The following is a 15,663-nucleotide window of genomic DNA, read 5'->3' as shown; positions in this document are numbered from 1 at the left end:
GGGGAGAGTGGCTGTTTCCCCAGAAGACGAGACCATGGGCACAAAGCTCCTGCTCCCTCTGGGCTGTGTGCAGGAGTGGGGCTCCAGATGTTTTAGTGACAGTAATAACTTGGGGCTTTTGGGTAACTGGATTCTCAAAAAGTCCATCTGCAGAACTCTGTTCTCTCAGTCCTTAGGCCACACAAATGATTTGTTGCACCTGGAAGTGTCATCACGCCTTCCAGCACAGACCCCTTTCCTCTGCATGGTGGGAGTGCATAATGGCCCCAAGGTTACTGCTGCTCATAACCTCGTAGGCCGGGCATATGCAGGCCAGGGGACACATTTTCACAGCCCCGGGGCCTGAATTTATCTTTGCGATCATTACTGTGAACAATAATGCTTGTATTTCAGGAAGGTGCAGCTTAAACCCAGCATGATTTCCATTGAGGGCAGTTAGGAGCAGATCTGCTGCAAGAAAAGTGACCTCTCAGACACATGGGGTGGGAACAGCTGCATTCGCAATTGAGTTAGGTTCAAAGTCAGCACCTTTGGCCAACCTTGTGTGGACTTTACCATCACAAATCCCTATACCCCAGGGAGTATGGGGTATAGTGAGTATGGGGTATACTGAGCTTTCTCTCAGCGATTCGCACACAGCCAATTCCTCCCCAGCACGGCGGGTGAGAGCTGTTGATGAAGCTGGCTCTGCTACCTGAGTCTATTTCCCCCTGAACATTTACCATGGACTTTTTATCTGTTAAATGGATAAGACTCTGCAGCAGCAGAGACCTGGAGCCCAAGTGACAGCACTTTCTCCACACTGTGAATCGGGCCTCAGACAGTGCTTTCTGGGGTCCATGAAGGCCCCTTGGACTGCCCTCTGAAAGGCACCCCCTGTCTTTTGTCTCCTGGGGTTTTGCAGCAAGACTCTCACTCTTCCTCTTACCTGTGATCAGCTGCGTGAGCACTTTCATTTGGTCATTGAGGATGTTCACGGTGACATTCCGGGCAGATTTGAAGTAGAGAGCGTTACCCTGCAGCGAGAGCAGAGGACATACTCATCAGCGGAGACACTCATCAGTGGACGGTGGCTGTTTCCAGGCCCATGCTGGGGCCTCCGCCTCCAAGGGCTGGGCTGGTCTAGCCACAAAAAGATGGACACATCTTTTTGTAGAAACTCTGAACTTTAATGGCCTCATAAATGTGATAATTCATTGGCATTCATCCAAAATGGATTTCCCCCTAAGGCATACAGACCAAGAGACAGACTCAAAAGAGATTTCCCTACACAAACTATATTCACACACACACACACCACATTCACACATAAATACACAAATACCACATTCTCACATACCACATTCATACACGCATATGCATGCACCTCTTTCACACACGGAGCTCAGAGTGCTTTAGATCTTATTGCAGATGTATTTAGCTGTGGTACACAGAATCATGAGGAATGGCTGATCATCCTCTAACCTAATTCGTCCTAATTTACTAAAGGCTCCTTCTCTGTAGGAGCCACGCGGAGTCCCTAATGGAGAGCAGGAAGCTGTGCCAAATACCGGAGCTCCACCCCTCCCGCAGTCACCGGCAGTGAGTCCAGCTGCTTCTTAGGGAGACTAGAATCTTCTCTATACAGAGATGTTTGTGACAGGTATGTCCCAGATCCAGGAGGCCTGGTGTCAGCACAGTGGTCTCTGCCTCCCTTTCTGACTACTCCAGTGTCCCTCCTTCCCATGCTCCTGGTCACACCCCAGGAGACGCTACTGAGCTGACTCGACTTGGCACAGGGGCTGCTTCTGTAGAGGGTCTGACTGAAATATTTTAGGTTTTGTGGGACATCTGGTCTCTGTGGCTACTACTTAAATCTGTTTTGGTACAAAAACAGCCACAAAGACTACATAGACAAATGGGAATAGCTGTATCCCAGCAAAACTTTATTCGTGGATAATGGCATTTGAATTTATAGAATACAATTTAAAATTTAATACAATCTCCCTGTGTGTGAAATATTACGCTTCCTTGTTTTCCCCTGTTCATTTAAAACTGTAAAAACTAATCTCAGCTCACTCGCCCTATAGAACAGGCTGGATATGGCCCATCCATAGTCTGCCAACCTGGACGGACAAGTTCTCCATTTCCTGATGTAAACTGAAGACATAAACTAAGAGATGATTCTCTGACAGAGCAAGTCAGTCAGCAGTCAGCTGTTGTGGAGAAATGAATGTGTGTGATCATTTTCAACTCTCTAAGTATTTATTACCACATGACACAATCTGAATGGCAGTGACACCACTGTGCACGCGCCTCACACACAGGAAGCTGTTGCCCAAGGACTGTGAGCAGCCTGAGGGCAGAAAGCCTCCTCCTCACCTTCAAAGGTTGAGGTTCCAATGGGACAACGAGAGGGGCACATCAGGCCTGGAGAAGCGGGGTGACAGCAGCAACCATGAATGAGTGTGGGGAGCCTTCTTGAAGGTGAGGTGAGTCATACCTTGAACTGGACGAATTGGGAAGCCCAATCCTAATGCTGGATCTGAGACTTGAAAGAGTGGATTTCACCACAATGAATGAACAAAGGTGGTCATGGAGGTAGGAAAGTTGTGGGCTGGGCATCTCTGTATCTTTTCCCTTCAAAACTGGTGGGGCAATGAGTCAGCCCCACTGGAAATGCATATTGAGGAATGGTCAGTGGTGTTGACTGGCAGCCAGACCAAGGCCCTAGGTGGAGGGGGTAGGGGGTGGGGTAGCCCCGACAAGGCCCTGTACCACAGACCGGGCTCTGGAGTCACAGTCTCCTTAACCCAAAGGTAACTGCTAAAATGACCCACTCAGACCCTGCATAACCAGTTGACCTGGTGGGGGGTGGGGTGCAGTCCCAGAATTAGGGGGAGATGGGATGAATTCTGCTACATTGGGGCAATCACAGACTTTCTTAAACTCCCACAAAGGGCTAAAATGAAAATTCTGCCTGATAAAAAATATCCCCCACCCCTCTCCATTGGGACAGAGAAGAGGAAAGACAGTGAATTTAACATTGCCATAAGTTCTTTTTCTGCCTATTAGGAAACACATATTAGCTTAAAATAGTGTCCTCAGCAGTGTTTCTGGTGTATTCAACAGTTCTGCTTAAAAATGAAAATCAAATTGAGTAATACGAGAATTCAGAACCTAGAATCTTGACCAGGGTATGTGTTTTTATATGTTAATGTTCTAACATTTCTCTTCATATATTCAGCAGCCTTGCACGGACAGAGAAGAGCAGTCTGGAATCAGAGAACTGGGTAGATTCTGTTACCACCCACCAAAGTGTGACCTTGACCAAGTGCCCTAACTGCCCAACAACTTCCTTGCTTTCCCCACCATCAACATGGGATGTCTCTGGCCAGCTCCCTACTTGCCAGGCGGACTGGAAGCCCTGCAGCTGCCCACCTGCTTTCCAGCCCCCGCTCCACCTGCTTTCCAGCCCCTGCTCTATCACTTGTGACCTGGGGGACTCTGGATCAGTTTCTTCTTGTTCCAAGTCTCCACTTTCATATTAATTATTATGAAATTATTGGAATACATATATTATTAAAATGATTAAATTCTATATGTAATTAGCCCACAAGAATCAGTGCCAGACACACAATTAGTTCCCCATAATTGTAAGGGGAGAGGCGGGGAGTGGGGGAGAAAGGAGGAAGAGGAGTTGTGAAAGGAGGCAGAAGAGGTAAAGGAAGAGGAAGAGCTGGAGAGACATGAGGAAGACCTGCATTACCTAATTCTCATCTCTGCAGATTCAAGGGTTTCTTCCATTACCAACACTCCGTTTCCATGTTTCAAAGGGTCTTCCCTAGATGTGACCAACTTTCAAACCTTTGTTTTTCAAACCCATGACTTTCCAAGGCTACCAACCTGCTGTTAATCTTATTAGAATAATTTCATTGTGGAAAAAAAAAAATCTCTCAGCTTTGCTCAAGGTTTCCAGCAAGCAAAAGAATAAAGGCAGCCTTCGTCTTATTGTCATGTCAAAATATTATCATTTAGCATTAATTGTTCTAATATCCTGGGAAACACTCCCATCTAGTCAGGGCTTAAACAAAGAGCCTCCTTTCAGCCTGGGACACGTGGCTGTGATTCTGCCATATATCTGAGAACAGAAAAATCACCAGGAAACAGGCACAAACGAGCTAATAAACACAAAGAGCCCCTCCCCACGCCTGGCAGCTGGGCCTGTGTGATTTGTATTTTTCTCTCTGGCTCTGCTTAGTGGGACCAAACTAGGAAAACACAGCCTAACCAAGCATCCCTGGGGGCTCTCTCTGAGGGATTAAAACCAGTAAAAGAAGTATTCACTTGTGTCTAAAAGGCTAAATTCTGTTTGCAGGCTTCTTTTCTTTCCTGTCTCCCACTCACCTCCATAGCCTCCAGGACTGGGGAGTTAATTTCTGCCTCAGGAGATCCTGGATAGGGATTTTCACTAAGCGACCTCCAGCAAGCCCTCAGGACAAAGGCCTCGCAGGGACCTGCCTGGAGACTCACTCTGCCTGGCAGAACCTTGGCTAATGAGGATCACAGTTCTGGACTGGCTCAAGCCTGTGTGCAGTCAGTCGGTCTGATGCCTGGACTCAAGGTGAGGCTTTGGGAGACGCAGAGGGAGATGCTGCTTCTCTTACAAGGGAAAGGACAAAAGGACAGTCCACAGCAACTCCCCACATTTAATGAGAGCACACCCATTTTTTTTTTTTATAGATCAAACATTGGTTTACAACACTGTGCAAGATTCAGATGTACATTCCCTCACCTCAGAAGCTGTCTGTATCACCCCACGCTCACCACAAAATGTCCTGTCATCATGCACCACCCACCGGTCTGCCCCCCTGCATGCTTCCTCCCCCGCCTTCTCCTCAGGTGAGCACCCTTCTATTGTCAGAGTCAAAGGGTTTGTTTGTTAAGTTTTGAGTTTTTTGCCTCTACATTCCACAAATGAGTGAAACCGCCTGTTATTTATCTTTCTCTATCTGACTTATTTCACTTAGCATTATCTCCTCCAGTTCCATCCATGTTGTTGCAAAGGGCAAGTGTTCATCTTTTTTATAGCTGAGTAGTATCCTACTGTGTATACAGACCACATCTTTTTAATCCACTCACCTGCAGTCAGGCACTTGTGTTGCTTTTATGTGTTGGCTATTGATACTAACACTGCAATGAACATGTGGGTCACACATTTTTTTCAAACTAGTGTTTTCCTGTTCTTCCAGTAAATACCCAAAAGTGGGATGACTGGATCATGCAGATCTATATTTAATTTTTTTTGAGGCACCTCTACATTGTTCTCCACAGGACTTCACCAACTTACATTCCCGCCCACAGAGCACACACCACATAGGTGAAGCACCCCCACTACCGCCATCTGTGTAAAGCAGACCGTACAGAACAGAATGGATCTTGATAATTCAATATCAATGGAATGAACATGACTGGCTCCACCATGTCCTCCAGGACACATGGCTATTTGAAAAGCAAATGACACAAACTGGCATTTTAAAATGATATCTGATTTTTTTTAAATCATTATTTTTATATCAAAAGAACACATGTAAACATCAAATAAGGGCATCAATTTCTGCCTCTCACCACTGCTGGGAGCACTCTTCTTGCTGGAGTGTTCCTGCAGGAATTTTGCTTCCCAGATCCTAAAATATGCTTTCATCCTATGTCTCAGTTCATCAGCTTTAACCATTACTCAGGGAGTTTCTGAGGGGGTGTGAAGTCCTCCACACAACACTGATGAAATCGGTTTTCAGAACATACATGATTATGACAGGTGTGTGCTGTCTGCAGTTGAGCCAGGTTGTGTTCTTCAACTCCATGTCTGTGCTTCTTCTGGGGCATCCTTTTTCTTTTTGTCAAGTTTTTGAAAATTGTATAGGTTTTGTCCCCCTTCTAATATTTAATGTTTTTCTTTTAGGTTTGATTTTCTGGGAAATAGCCTCAACTTTAAGTTCCAGTCTTTTGTTGAGTTCTTGAATGTTTTATATCATACTTACAAGCCTCTTCTTACTCTGTGAAACTGTCTCTGTAAGTCTCCCTCTCCTTGTCTGATGAGGCACACTCTTCCCTTAGTCAGGACTAGAAAGGCTCACTAGAAGCTCTGTGTTTCTGGAAGGCAGAACCTCACCACTGGGCACAGTAGTGGGGATTTGGAGTTCAGTGGAGAACCCCATTGATGTCAATATCTGTGAACACTTACTACCTATGGGCTAGTTTCATCGGAGAGGAATTCTCTGCATTCCAGCAAGGAGGGCGGTGGGAGGTGGTTGGGCATTTGCTGTCCAGAGGACAGACTTTCCATAAAACTGTTTGCCTTGGCTCATTTCTGATTTCATCTCTGTCTAGCATCCATAGCCCAGAGTTCGCTTGGTCAGACTTCCCAGAACATCATCCTCCTATCTTCTGTACTGGGCCAATAGACTGGGGCGGGGGTGGGAGGTGAGATCTGGGGTAGGATGGTAGTGTCACTCCACTCAGTGACTCTAAGTCCTGCAGGGGTATCCAGTTGCAGAGCCTTCTAGGGCTCTGTATCATGTGTCATCTTGCCTTTTTGTTTGTTTGTTTCCCTCACTGCAAGTCTGCAGATTCCAGCTCTGTCAGGTCAGCCCCCCACCCTTCATGGGTGCTTTCTATTCTTTCTTGTTGTTTTTTGTATGATCCTGCAGAGCTACTCTTAGAGCTTTGTTCTGCAGTTACTCCTCTTTTCAGTGGGGTGTTGGGATGAAGCAGAGAACTGTCATTTCTCACTCTTATCAGCGTGTCTACCTCTCCAGACAGCATCTACTACAGCTTGCCTAGAGGAAGGCAGCTTAGAAATGTAAGTCCAGGGCAGTCAAGATCCATGAACTTCTTTAAAGCATTTTATGTACACTGAGTGAGCACTGGGTGAGTGTAGAATACTCCAGCAGTTCCTGCTGTCCTGGACCCTGGAGAAGGGCAGTGACTGCCTAAAGGAAAAGTAACCATGATAACAAGAAAGTGCCATCACTTTACTTGAGACCAAGGATTTCTGGGTATGAGTGCACGCTCTCTCTCTCTCTCTCTCTCTCTCTCTCTCTCTCTCTCTCTCTCTCTCTCTCTCTCTCTCTGTGTGTGTGTGTGTGTGTGTGTGTGTGTGCACATGTGCATGTGTGTTCACCTTTGGGGGCAGCCATTTTATGGAGCCACTCAAATGATGTGGCCTCCAGAAGTTGCCACCCTGGATCATCTTACATGGTTGTGTTTGTTCCTTGATAATGATCTGATGTGGGAATTTAGATGCACAGGGAAAACACCAGAAGCACATGAGCACATTCAGGGAGACTTTCTGTTCTCAGTGGGATGAAGTCCTGAGAAGGAAGGACCCCCGTGTGGCTGGTATCCTGAAGGGTCTCCCTAGGGGAGAGTTTGGCTTTTGGCTTTTGACTTTCCCCTGACAAAAATATGGCTGGATTGCAATAGCATGGATTCCTGTCTTGTGTTGGCCTAGACAAGGGCAGCTGGCCTTGGGGAGTAAACATTCAGAGTGTGAGCTCTGCGGTGAGACTGATTTTGGGGCTGGAATCACAGCTCTATTCCTGTAGGTCCAGGGACCTTAGGTATAGCTTTTACACTCTGCAAGGTGCAGTTCCTATATTTAGAGACTTTTGATGCAGTTATGGTGTTGATATGAGGATGAAGAGAGATAATGTGTCAATTGCCTGGGACAGATGCTCCAACAATCCTTGATAAACTATAAGAGACACAAACAAAACCGACATCAAGAGGTCTCAGAAAAGAGTTGGCTTCAGGACTGGGGCAAGAAACAGATAAGATAAGCACAGTGTTCTCCTGCCCAGCTGTTTTCTGTGCTGTGCCCCCACTGGGTGCATTTTGGTCTCTCACAACATGTAACCACAATAAGCTGCGCTGTTCAACCATTCTTTGGAGATGTCACCTTGACATGCCAGCCTGGGAAGCTTTTCTGGCACATCCCTGGCCCCTATGAGGCTTTTGATAAATATTTGTTGAGTAACTGAATGCTCAGATTAAATTAAGAGTCAACAGAGAATGAGAGCTGTCAACAACAGAAGTAATTAAATGAAGGTTGACTCCAACTGTCAAAGAGAGTTTTCTAAAGCAAGTCATGAAGCCTGGCTGATGTGAAAGTCCAAATGCAGTAAAATGAGCATGGTGGAGGCCACAGGATGGACAGAGAGATAACCAAATGCTTGTTGACCATGTAATACAGGGCAAATAAAGGAGGTGAATAAAATGAGAGGGAGGTGTGGACTCCTCAGATGACAGGGGAAAGCAGTTGCAGAAATTGCTGCCCCAAATTCTTGCTCACACCAAGGTTCAAGTTTGCCTGCAGGCTTCTTCCCTAGGCTTGTCATACCCAGCTGGCATGGAAATAGGACAAGTCCTCTTGCAAATGCCCCGATCATTTTACTCCATCAATACTGTAAGAGAATCTTGCAGGCACTGAGCCAAGTGCTGAAAAGGTGGCTGCTGGAACCTACAACCCAGTGGGGGAAGAGTATGTTAAGAGTCCCAGAGATCATTCTATCACTGTGGTGGCCATGCATTAGTGAAAGGGACATAAAGTGGCAGCTGAATAGAGAGTGTGTGCAGAGCAGGCCTTTCTAGGGGGGGGGGCATGTGGCTGAGGTCACAAGGGTGGGTGGGAGAGTGGCCAGCAGCTTCATTAACATTTTGTTACCCCTGCCCCCATTAGCTTTAACACTGCCCACACTCTCCTCTTATAAACAGGAATGTTTGATTTCAATGCAAGAATGCTTACTAGTTTTTCCTTATGGGTGATTTCTTGGGGTTTCATAAGGAAAACCCCATAAAGAAATTCTTTCCTGCCTGAGTTCATTCTTGATGGTCTCTTCTATTAACCTGTTACTTCATTGCCCCTGAAATTTACTCACATATAGTTTCTGTTTTATATAGAATTCTGTATTAATACATTGTTACCATTTATCCAAATGGACTATGGTTTCTGCAACACTATCTACCAAAGGGCTATCATTTTCCCACCATGTATGAGTCCACCTTTATCATAAATCAACCCCCAAATCCAAATCTGTCTGCCTGAGAGCCTTCTGATCTGTTCTATCGGTCTCTTCCTGCAGCAGTACTACCACAAGGTTTTATTTCTGGGGTTTGAGATCTGTCTAAATGTTTGAGATGTCTGCCTACCCTCTAGGCTCTTATAGACCATTTAAGATCAAACTTACTGCCCCAAACGGGATGTCATTAAAGGGTTCAAGGCAAAGGAGTATGTTGGGCTGATTTTCACCTAAGTTTGAGCACTCTAGCCAGTGTGTGAGGGAGGATCAAGAAGGAGCAATACTTGATGTCTGAGGCCAGGTGAGTAACTGCTGCAGGTGAGAAAGGACTATTCCGGAAGTGTAGAAATCCAACACAGAAGTTTCTAGAACTAATGAGGCTGGTGAGTGTTGGGCTTGGGAATGAGGGAATAGCAGAGTCAGGTATGACTCTTAGTAGGTAGAGAGGTGATAGACCCTTTGCTGCGAAACAGAATGGTAGATGAGAGTGAATGTTTAAGGGAAGAGTCTGGTGGGTGGGGATTTAAGCATTCAACTTGGAAAATATCAAGTCTGAATTGCCTAGGAGCTAGATGCACCAGGGCGCACTTGGCAATTCTTTCAGTCCTACATTGTGTGTCCAAAATGAACAGCATAAACCCATTTGTAAAAACGTTGCCAAGTAAATCATCTCAGCAACAACTTTCACACAAAAATCTGCATTTCCATGTTGATTCTCTCTGGCAGTTTAAATGTTGCCTTCTGCTTTCTCTGAAAACCATCAGTGGGGATCCTATCAGAGAGCACACTTATAAAAATGCTAATGTTAACTTAGGTAAAGCATCTCAAGTCAAATTTTTCATAGTTTAAGAGTTAAGAAGAAACTTCTTGGGACCTGAAACATCAGTGGCTCTTTATGTGTGTGTGTGCATGTGCACACATGTGCATATCTGTGTGTACCCCACTCTACATGCATGCATGTGCATGTACTTGCATGCATGCCCCTGAAATCTATCCCATGTATCATTTCTGTTTGTACATTGTTACCATTTATCTAAACTGAAGGTGGTTTCTGCAACACTATCTACCAACTGGTTGTCATTTTCCAGCTAACATGGGAGGCCACCTTTATCATAAATCAATCCCTAAATCCATATCCATCTGTCTGAGAGCCTTCTGGTCTGTTCTATCATCTGTCTCTTTCTGTATCAATACCATAGGGTTTTATGTGTGCCTGCCTCTGTGTAAACATGTGCATGCATAAAATTTCATGTGTGCACACTTGTAGCATGTATTATGTGTGCCAATGTGCTGGTACATGGTTTACATGTGTACATAACTGTATGTGCATGTGTACATATATGTAATGCATATATGTATGCATATGTGTACATTGCAAGTGTGTTCATCCTGTATATGTACCTGTGTATGTGTGCATGCATATATATTATATGTGCACATGTGTATATGTGAGCCCATGCATTTGAGTGTATATATAGGCATGTGTGCTTTTATGTGCACGTGTGTGTGTATGTGTGTGTGTGTCTATTAGGCTGGTGGGGGGGTTCTAATCACACCTACAGATCTACAAATAAACAAGTCAGCAGGAAACAAAAGGAATTAATTTTAATTTGCAAGTCAAAGTTCTTGAAGCACAGCTAGCTCCACAGGAGAAGGAAATGCAGATGCATTCTCCTCTTCAGGGATAAAGTGAAACCTGAGGGATGCCCTGGCTGAGAATGACCTCCTCTAAACCCCCACCAAAGAGGCCAGAGTGTGAACTGCCCCCCTGAACTCCAAGCTGAGGCCCTTCTGTGGCAGAGCACCTGGGCGTGGAGGTTTAAAGAGCAGATGTTCTTGGCTGGAGAGGTCAAGGTCAGGACTCAACCAGTTATCCTCGTGTGTGCCCAGTCTGGGGTGAGGTATGGAGAAACATGTAAGAGGAGGGAGAGCCTGGTATTGTCTTTAGAAAGACAACATCAACATTCAAGTAAGCATCCCAAAGCAATCTGAGACCAGAGACAGACTGTGAAGGCAGCAGCTGGCAAAGTCCAAGATCCTCCCCCTGACTGACCCAGAGTCACTCTGAGTGATCTTCTACCAGTCAAGTATGGGTATCAGTTGCTTACATGTCATCATGTTTCCAGGCTTCATGGTGGTCCTGCCTATCACATGATGTTTTTCCATGATGCCATGGGGGATGGTAGGAGTGAGTGCCACATAATGGTTATGACATAGGCTCTGGAATCAGACTCCTTGGGTTCCAATTCCATCCACACTCCTACAAGCTGCATGTAAGACAATTCACCTCCAGAGCATGTCAAACGACACCAGCTTCATTAACTGCCCGAACTTCCAGTCTTCCTCAGTGTTTTGCAGAAAACTGGTCCATAGTGTGTGAGTACCGGCTCTTAAAGATACAACACAATAAAAATCTATTCCCAAAAGATTAAGTGGGCAAAACAGTTCTGGAGAGCCCACATCTTTCCTCCACCATCTGGTGCCACCCGGTACATTAGCACGTTATCAATTCCGAGACATCTGCCATCAATACACTTTGTTTAGCTTTGTGGTCTCAGCAGTTCCAAGATTTACATAATGATGGGATGTTTTTCTTAAAGCACATGTTAACACAAAACATGGCAGTACCCATTTTAGGCAAGGCTACTTTAATGAGGACTTTAAACATGGCTGCTGTGATGCAGTAAGCTCAGGCTTTACGTCTCTTTCTTTTTAAAAAGATTTATTTATTTATTCATACAAAAGCTGGGGTGCAGGCCAGAGATGCGGGGGGTGAGAGGATTCACCAGAGACAGAGTGGGGAACAGAACAGACGGGTTGACTGAAATACACTGCTGAGGGGAGCAGTAAGCGAGTCAGGAGAGGTCTGCTGCACCATGTGGGTAGCTCCCTGGTCAGGGATCGAACTTGTGCTGCAGTGGCTGTGGATAGCTTCATAGTGCTGTGTCTTAACCCCTTACACCATCAGGGAGGTCCCCAGGCTTTATCTCTTTAACACCATGAAGGGCCTAGCAGGGACTGCACTAGATGGGCTCGCAGCCATGTCTGCTGCAATGCTCAGTGTCTGCACCCCAGTGAGCAGGTACAATGGCCACTTAGCAGATGAGAAGACTGAGGCCAGGTGTAGGCTGGAACGTGCCCAGCCTCTCTGCTAAGAGGGATGCAAGACTTATGTGTGGCTGTGGACTCCCTAGTATGGTCGGGAATACTCCCTAAATGGGGAGAGAGGTGAGGCCAGGGCTTCTGGGAAAGCGGGTAACAGAGACACCCTGCAGTGCAAGGAAGCGGCTCAGCATTTTGCCCATGAGGTTAAGCTGATTCTAACATCACAGTTCTAAACTCAACAGACAACAGAATTAAGATATGCTTTTCCCGTATGTTTTTTTTTTTTTTTTTTTGAACACAGACAATAATATAGACAAAAGATTGTTTGCTACAGAAACTCTGGAGGCCAGACTTCCCTGGCTTTGGGTCACAGGCTCTGCCATGTGGGGTGTCATGGCAGTGGGCCTTGGAGCACAAGACCTGCTTTGTGGAGGCCCTCACACATTCCTGGCCTTCTCTGCACATATTTTCCAGCAAGGGTGTGTGGCCTCGGATCCTGACCTTTTGCAGAATGGTACATGGTCTCCAAGGAAGTCCAATGGCACCTCTCAGGACCAGTCTGGATCAACACAACATGGGCCTTCAGAGAGAAGCAAGAGCTGGGGAAGCTGGAAAGCTCACAGAGAGGGGGCGAAGCTGCGTCTGGCAGAGCTGCAGCATGTTCTGGCTAGAAGAGAGGAGCCCAGAGAATGCAGACAAGATGCAGGCGTTGCCTCTGAAATACTTAGTACGACTTACTGAGGGGAAAACTAACAACCCCCCAGTGCCAGACCCTGGACCCCTCCACCTTTTTTTCCTGGTAGCTATTCTGGTGTTGCAGGTTTTGGAGGCACACAGCCCTCCAACTTTTTTTTTTTAAGATTTTTTTATTTATTTATACAAGAACTGAGGTAAAGGTCAGAGGCGCGGGAGGGTGAGAGGATTCACCAGAGACAGAGTGGGGAGCAGAACAGGCAGATGGACCAAAGACACTGCTGAGGGGAGCAGCGGGCGAGGCAGGAGAGATCTGCCACGCCATGTGGGTTTCTCCCTGGCCAACCGGGAATCGAACCCATGCTACAGAGGCTGCGGACAGCTTCCTCCAACTTTGCCCCAACTTTGTCATTGCCGGCCCGGTGTCCTTAGCCTGCCCCCATTTCACTTCCCTTAACTGGAAAGTGGGGATAATAACATACAAGCTGGACATGAAACAGCACCTCCCTACAGAGCTGAACGACAAACTAAAGGGGCACATGTAAGATGTAGCACCACACAAAGGAATTTAGCACCTTCAAACACACGCTGCTCCTCCACAACCTGTGATGGAGTTATAGCTCAAAAAACCCATGGCAGGCTGAAAATAAATTGAAAATGCATTTAGTACATCTGATCTACTGAACACTGCAGCTCAGCCCAACCTGCCTTCTATGGCTCAGAACACTCACATTAGCCTAGAGTTGGACAAAAGCATCTAACACCAAGCCTATTTTATAATAAAGGGCCACATAAAATATTATATAATAAAGTGTTGAAAGTAGAGAATACTGGACAGATAGTGAAATCAGAGTACCCTGATTCTATATCCAAAGCATGATTTCTACTGAACACACTTCACTTGTACCATCATAAAATTTAAAAATCATAAGTGGAACCATCATAAGTTGGGGGGCACCTACACTGTGAAAAGAGGTGCTAGATTATTTATGTTGATGCCTGACAGGCTGTGTTGTGTCCAACAAAGTGGCAGAGAAACTAGGATGTGAAGTGTGTCTGCTCTGTATGTCATGAGAGTCTGATTTTAGATGGATGAGCTGGACACAGATCTGGCTCTTGCACACTCTGGCAGTGTGAGCCCAAGTGGTAACATAACCTGTGTCTCAGTCTCCTCACTGTAAAGTGGGGGGAGCACAGAACCAGCCTCTTGGTCACCGTTAGAATATGTGCAGGACACACAGTAGTGCCCAGTGAGGGGTAAAAGTCCAACACGAGTCACCCATGAGAGGAAGCATAAGCAGAGTGGCTTGTGTCTGACAGAGAAGGAGGCTCTCCGGAGGGATGAAGGAGGTGTACAAGGCACCTTGACCACAAAAGGTCTGTGTGGTGGTTCCACAGTCGAGGCTGCTCCTTCCATGTAAACTCTTTTTACCTGCTGCCAGGAAGCACCAGATTTGCAGAGAGTGGAGTGAGGAAAGACACATTGACTCAAAGTGAGAACATGAAACACTAATTCCCTTTTTTCCTTAAATTTTGACTTGCAAATCTTTTTGACTTGCAAATTACTCTGTGATTTGGGGAGCACAACTTCACCCCTCCATATGTGCACATACTTCATTCACTCTACATCAAACTGCAGAACCAATAGCCTCTCACCCTCCCTTTCTTACCCCCCCCACCCCATCACCTCTGGTAACCAGTATATTTTTCACAGGGTCTAAGAGTTATTTTTGTTGTGTTTTGCCAGTTTGTTTCCTTTGGATATTTATATTCCACAAATGAGTGAGCCATCTGGTAACTGTCTTCCACTTTCTGATTTATTATTTTTAGCATCATCATCACCTCAAGCTCCATCCATTTGGTTCCAGAAGGCCCTAGTTTGTTCATCTTTTTAAATAACTGAGTAGTATTCCACTGAGCACATATTCACAAGTTCTCTATCCAATCACCTGACGATGGATATTTAGGTGGCTCCATGACTTGGCTGTTGTAAACAGCACAGCTATGGATGTGTGTGGCTGTGGACTCCCTAGTATGGTCAGGAATACTTCCTAGATGGGGAGAGAGGTGAGGCCAGGGCTTCTGGGAAAGCAGGTAACAGAGACACCCTGCAGTGCAAGGAAGCGGCTCAGCATTTTGCCCATGAGGTTAAGCTGATTCTAACATCACAGTTCTAAACTCAACAGACAACAGAATTAAGATATGCTTAATTCTATGGATGTAGGAAGGCATTAATCTTTTTGTATTGATATAAACCACCAATTCCATGTGGGGTCCTAGACCAAGTTCACTCATCTGGACTTGGGATTCTTCAAGGGCAGGCATGGTGGAAGGGTGGGAAGGGAGTATGCAAACGAAATATTTCATGCTTGAGGTAAAGTATCTGCATGTTGAAACAATGTCAGATTCACAGGAAGGCTAAGTCATCATGATCCCAGGACACACAGAACATGACCTAGAACCTGGGCTTGTAATCTAAATGCAGGCCTAGGAACTTCATGCCTGACTCCTCTCAGACCTTCAGGCTCCTAATAAGTGGCAGATAATGGTTGTTTTCATTTTCTTCTTCATAAAAGAAGATATTAGCATGTATTATTACTTTCACCAATCATGAATATATAATATGTTCATAATCATGAATATCATGAGTATAAAATATGAAAATAGAGTTATAAAAGAACATGACATGTTATTAAATAACATATCAGGAAATAAAGGCAATATGTATGTTTCTTGATGATTTTGGGGTGTTCTTAATTTCTTTCTTACCAAGTCAAAATTTCTATTTTCTTAGGCAGGAGAGAAG

The 15,663-nt window shown here is 45.5% G+C and overlaps 1 protein-coding gene across 1 annotated transcript in view; it reads right to left on the bottom strand.

Annotated features, from left to right (window-relative positions):
* SGCD (sarcoglycan delta) overlaps positions 1–15,663 on the bottom strand; it is a gene marked incomplete at both ends in the record, with an annotated part of 352,865 nt that overhangs the window by 132,588 nt on the left and 204,614 nt on the right. Inside the window, one exon of the mRNA XM_084243828.1 lies at positions 929–1,016. Coding sequence (XP_084099954.1) covers positions 929–1,016 — 88 coding nt within the window. The remainder of the gene's footprint in view (positions 1–928; positions 1,017–15,663) is intronic.

Source organism: Talpa europaea, assembly GCF_964194135.1.
Source record: "Talpa europaea genome assembly, chromosome: 9".
NCBI lineage: Eukaryota > Metazoa > Chordata > Mammalia > Eulipotyphla > Talpidae > Talpa > Talpa europaea.
The sequence above is the reverse complement of the archived record's forward strand: the minus strand, read 5'-3'. Positions and strand labels throughout refer to the sequence as shown.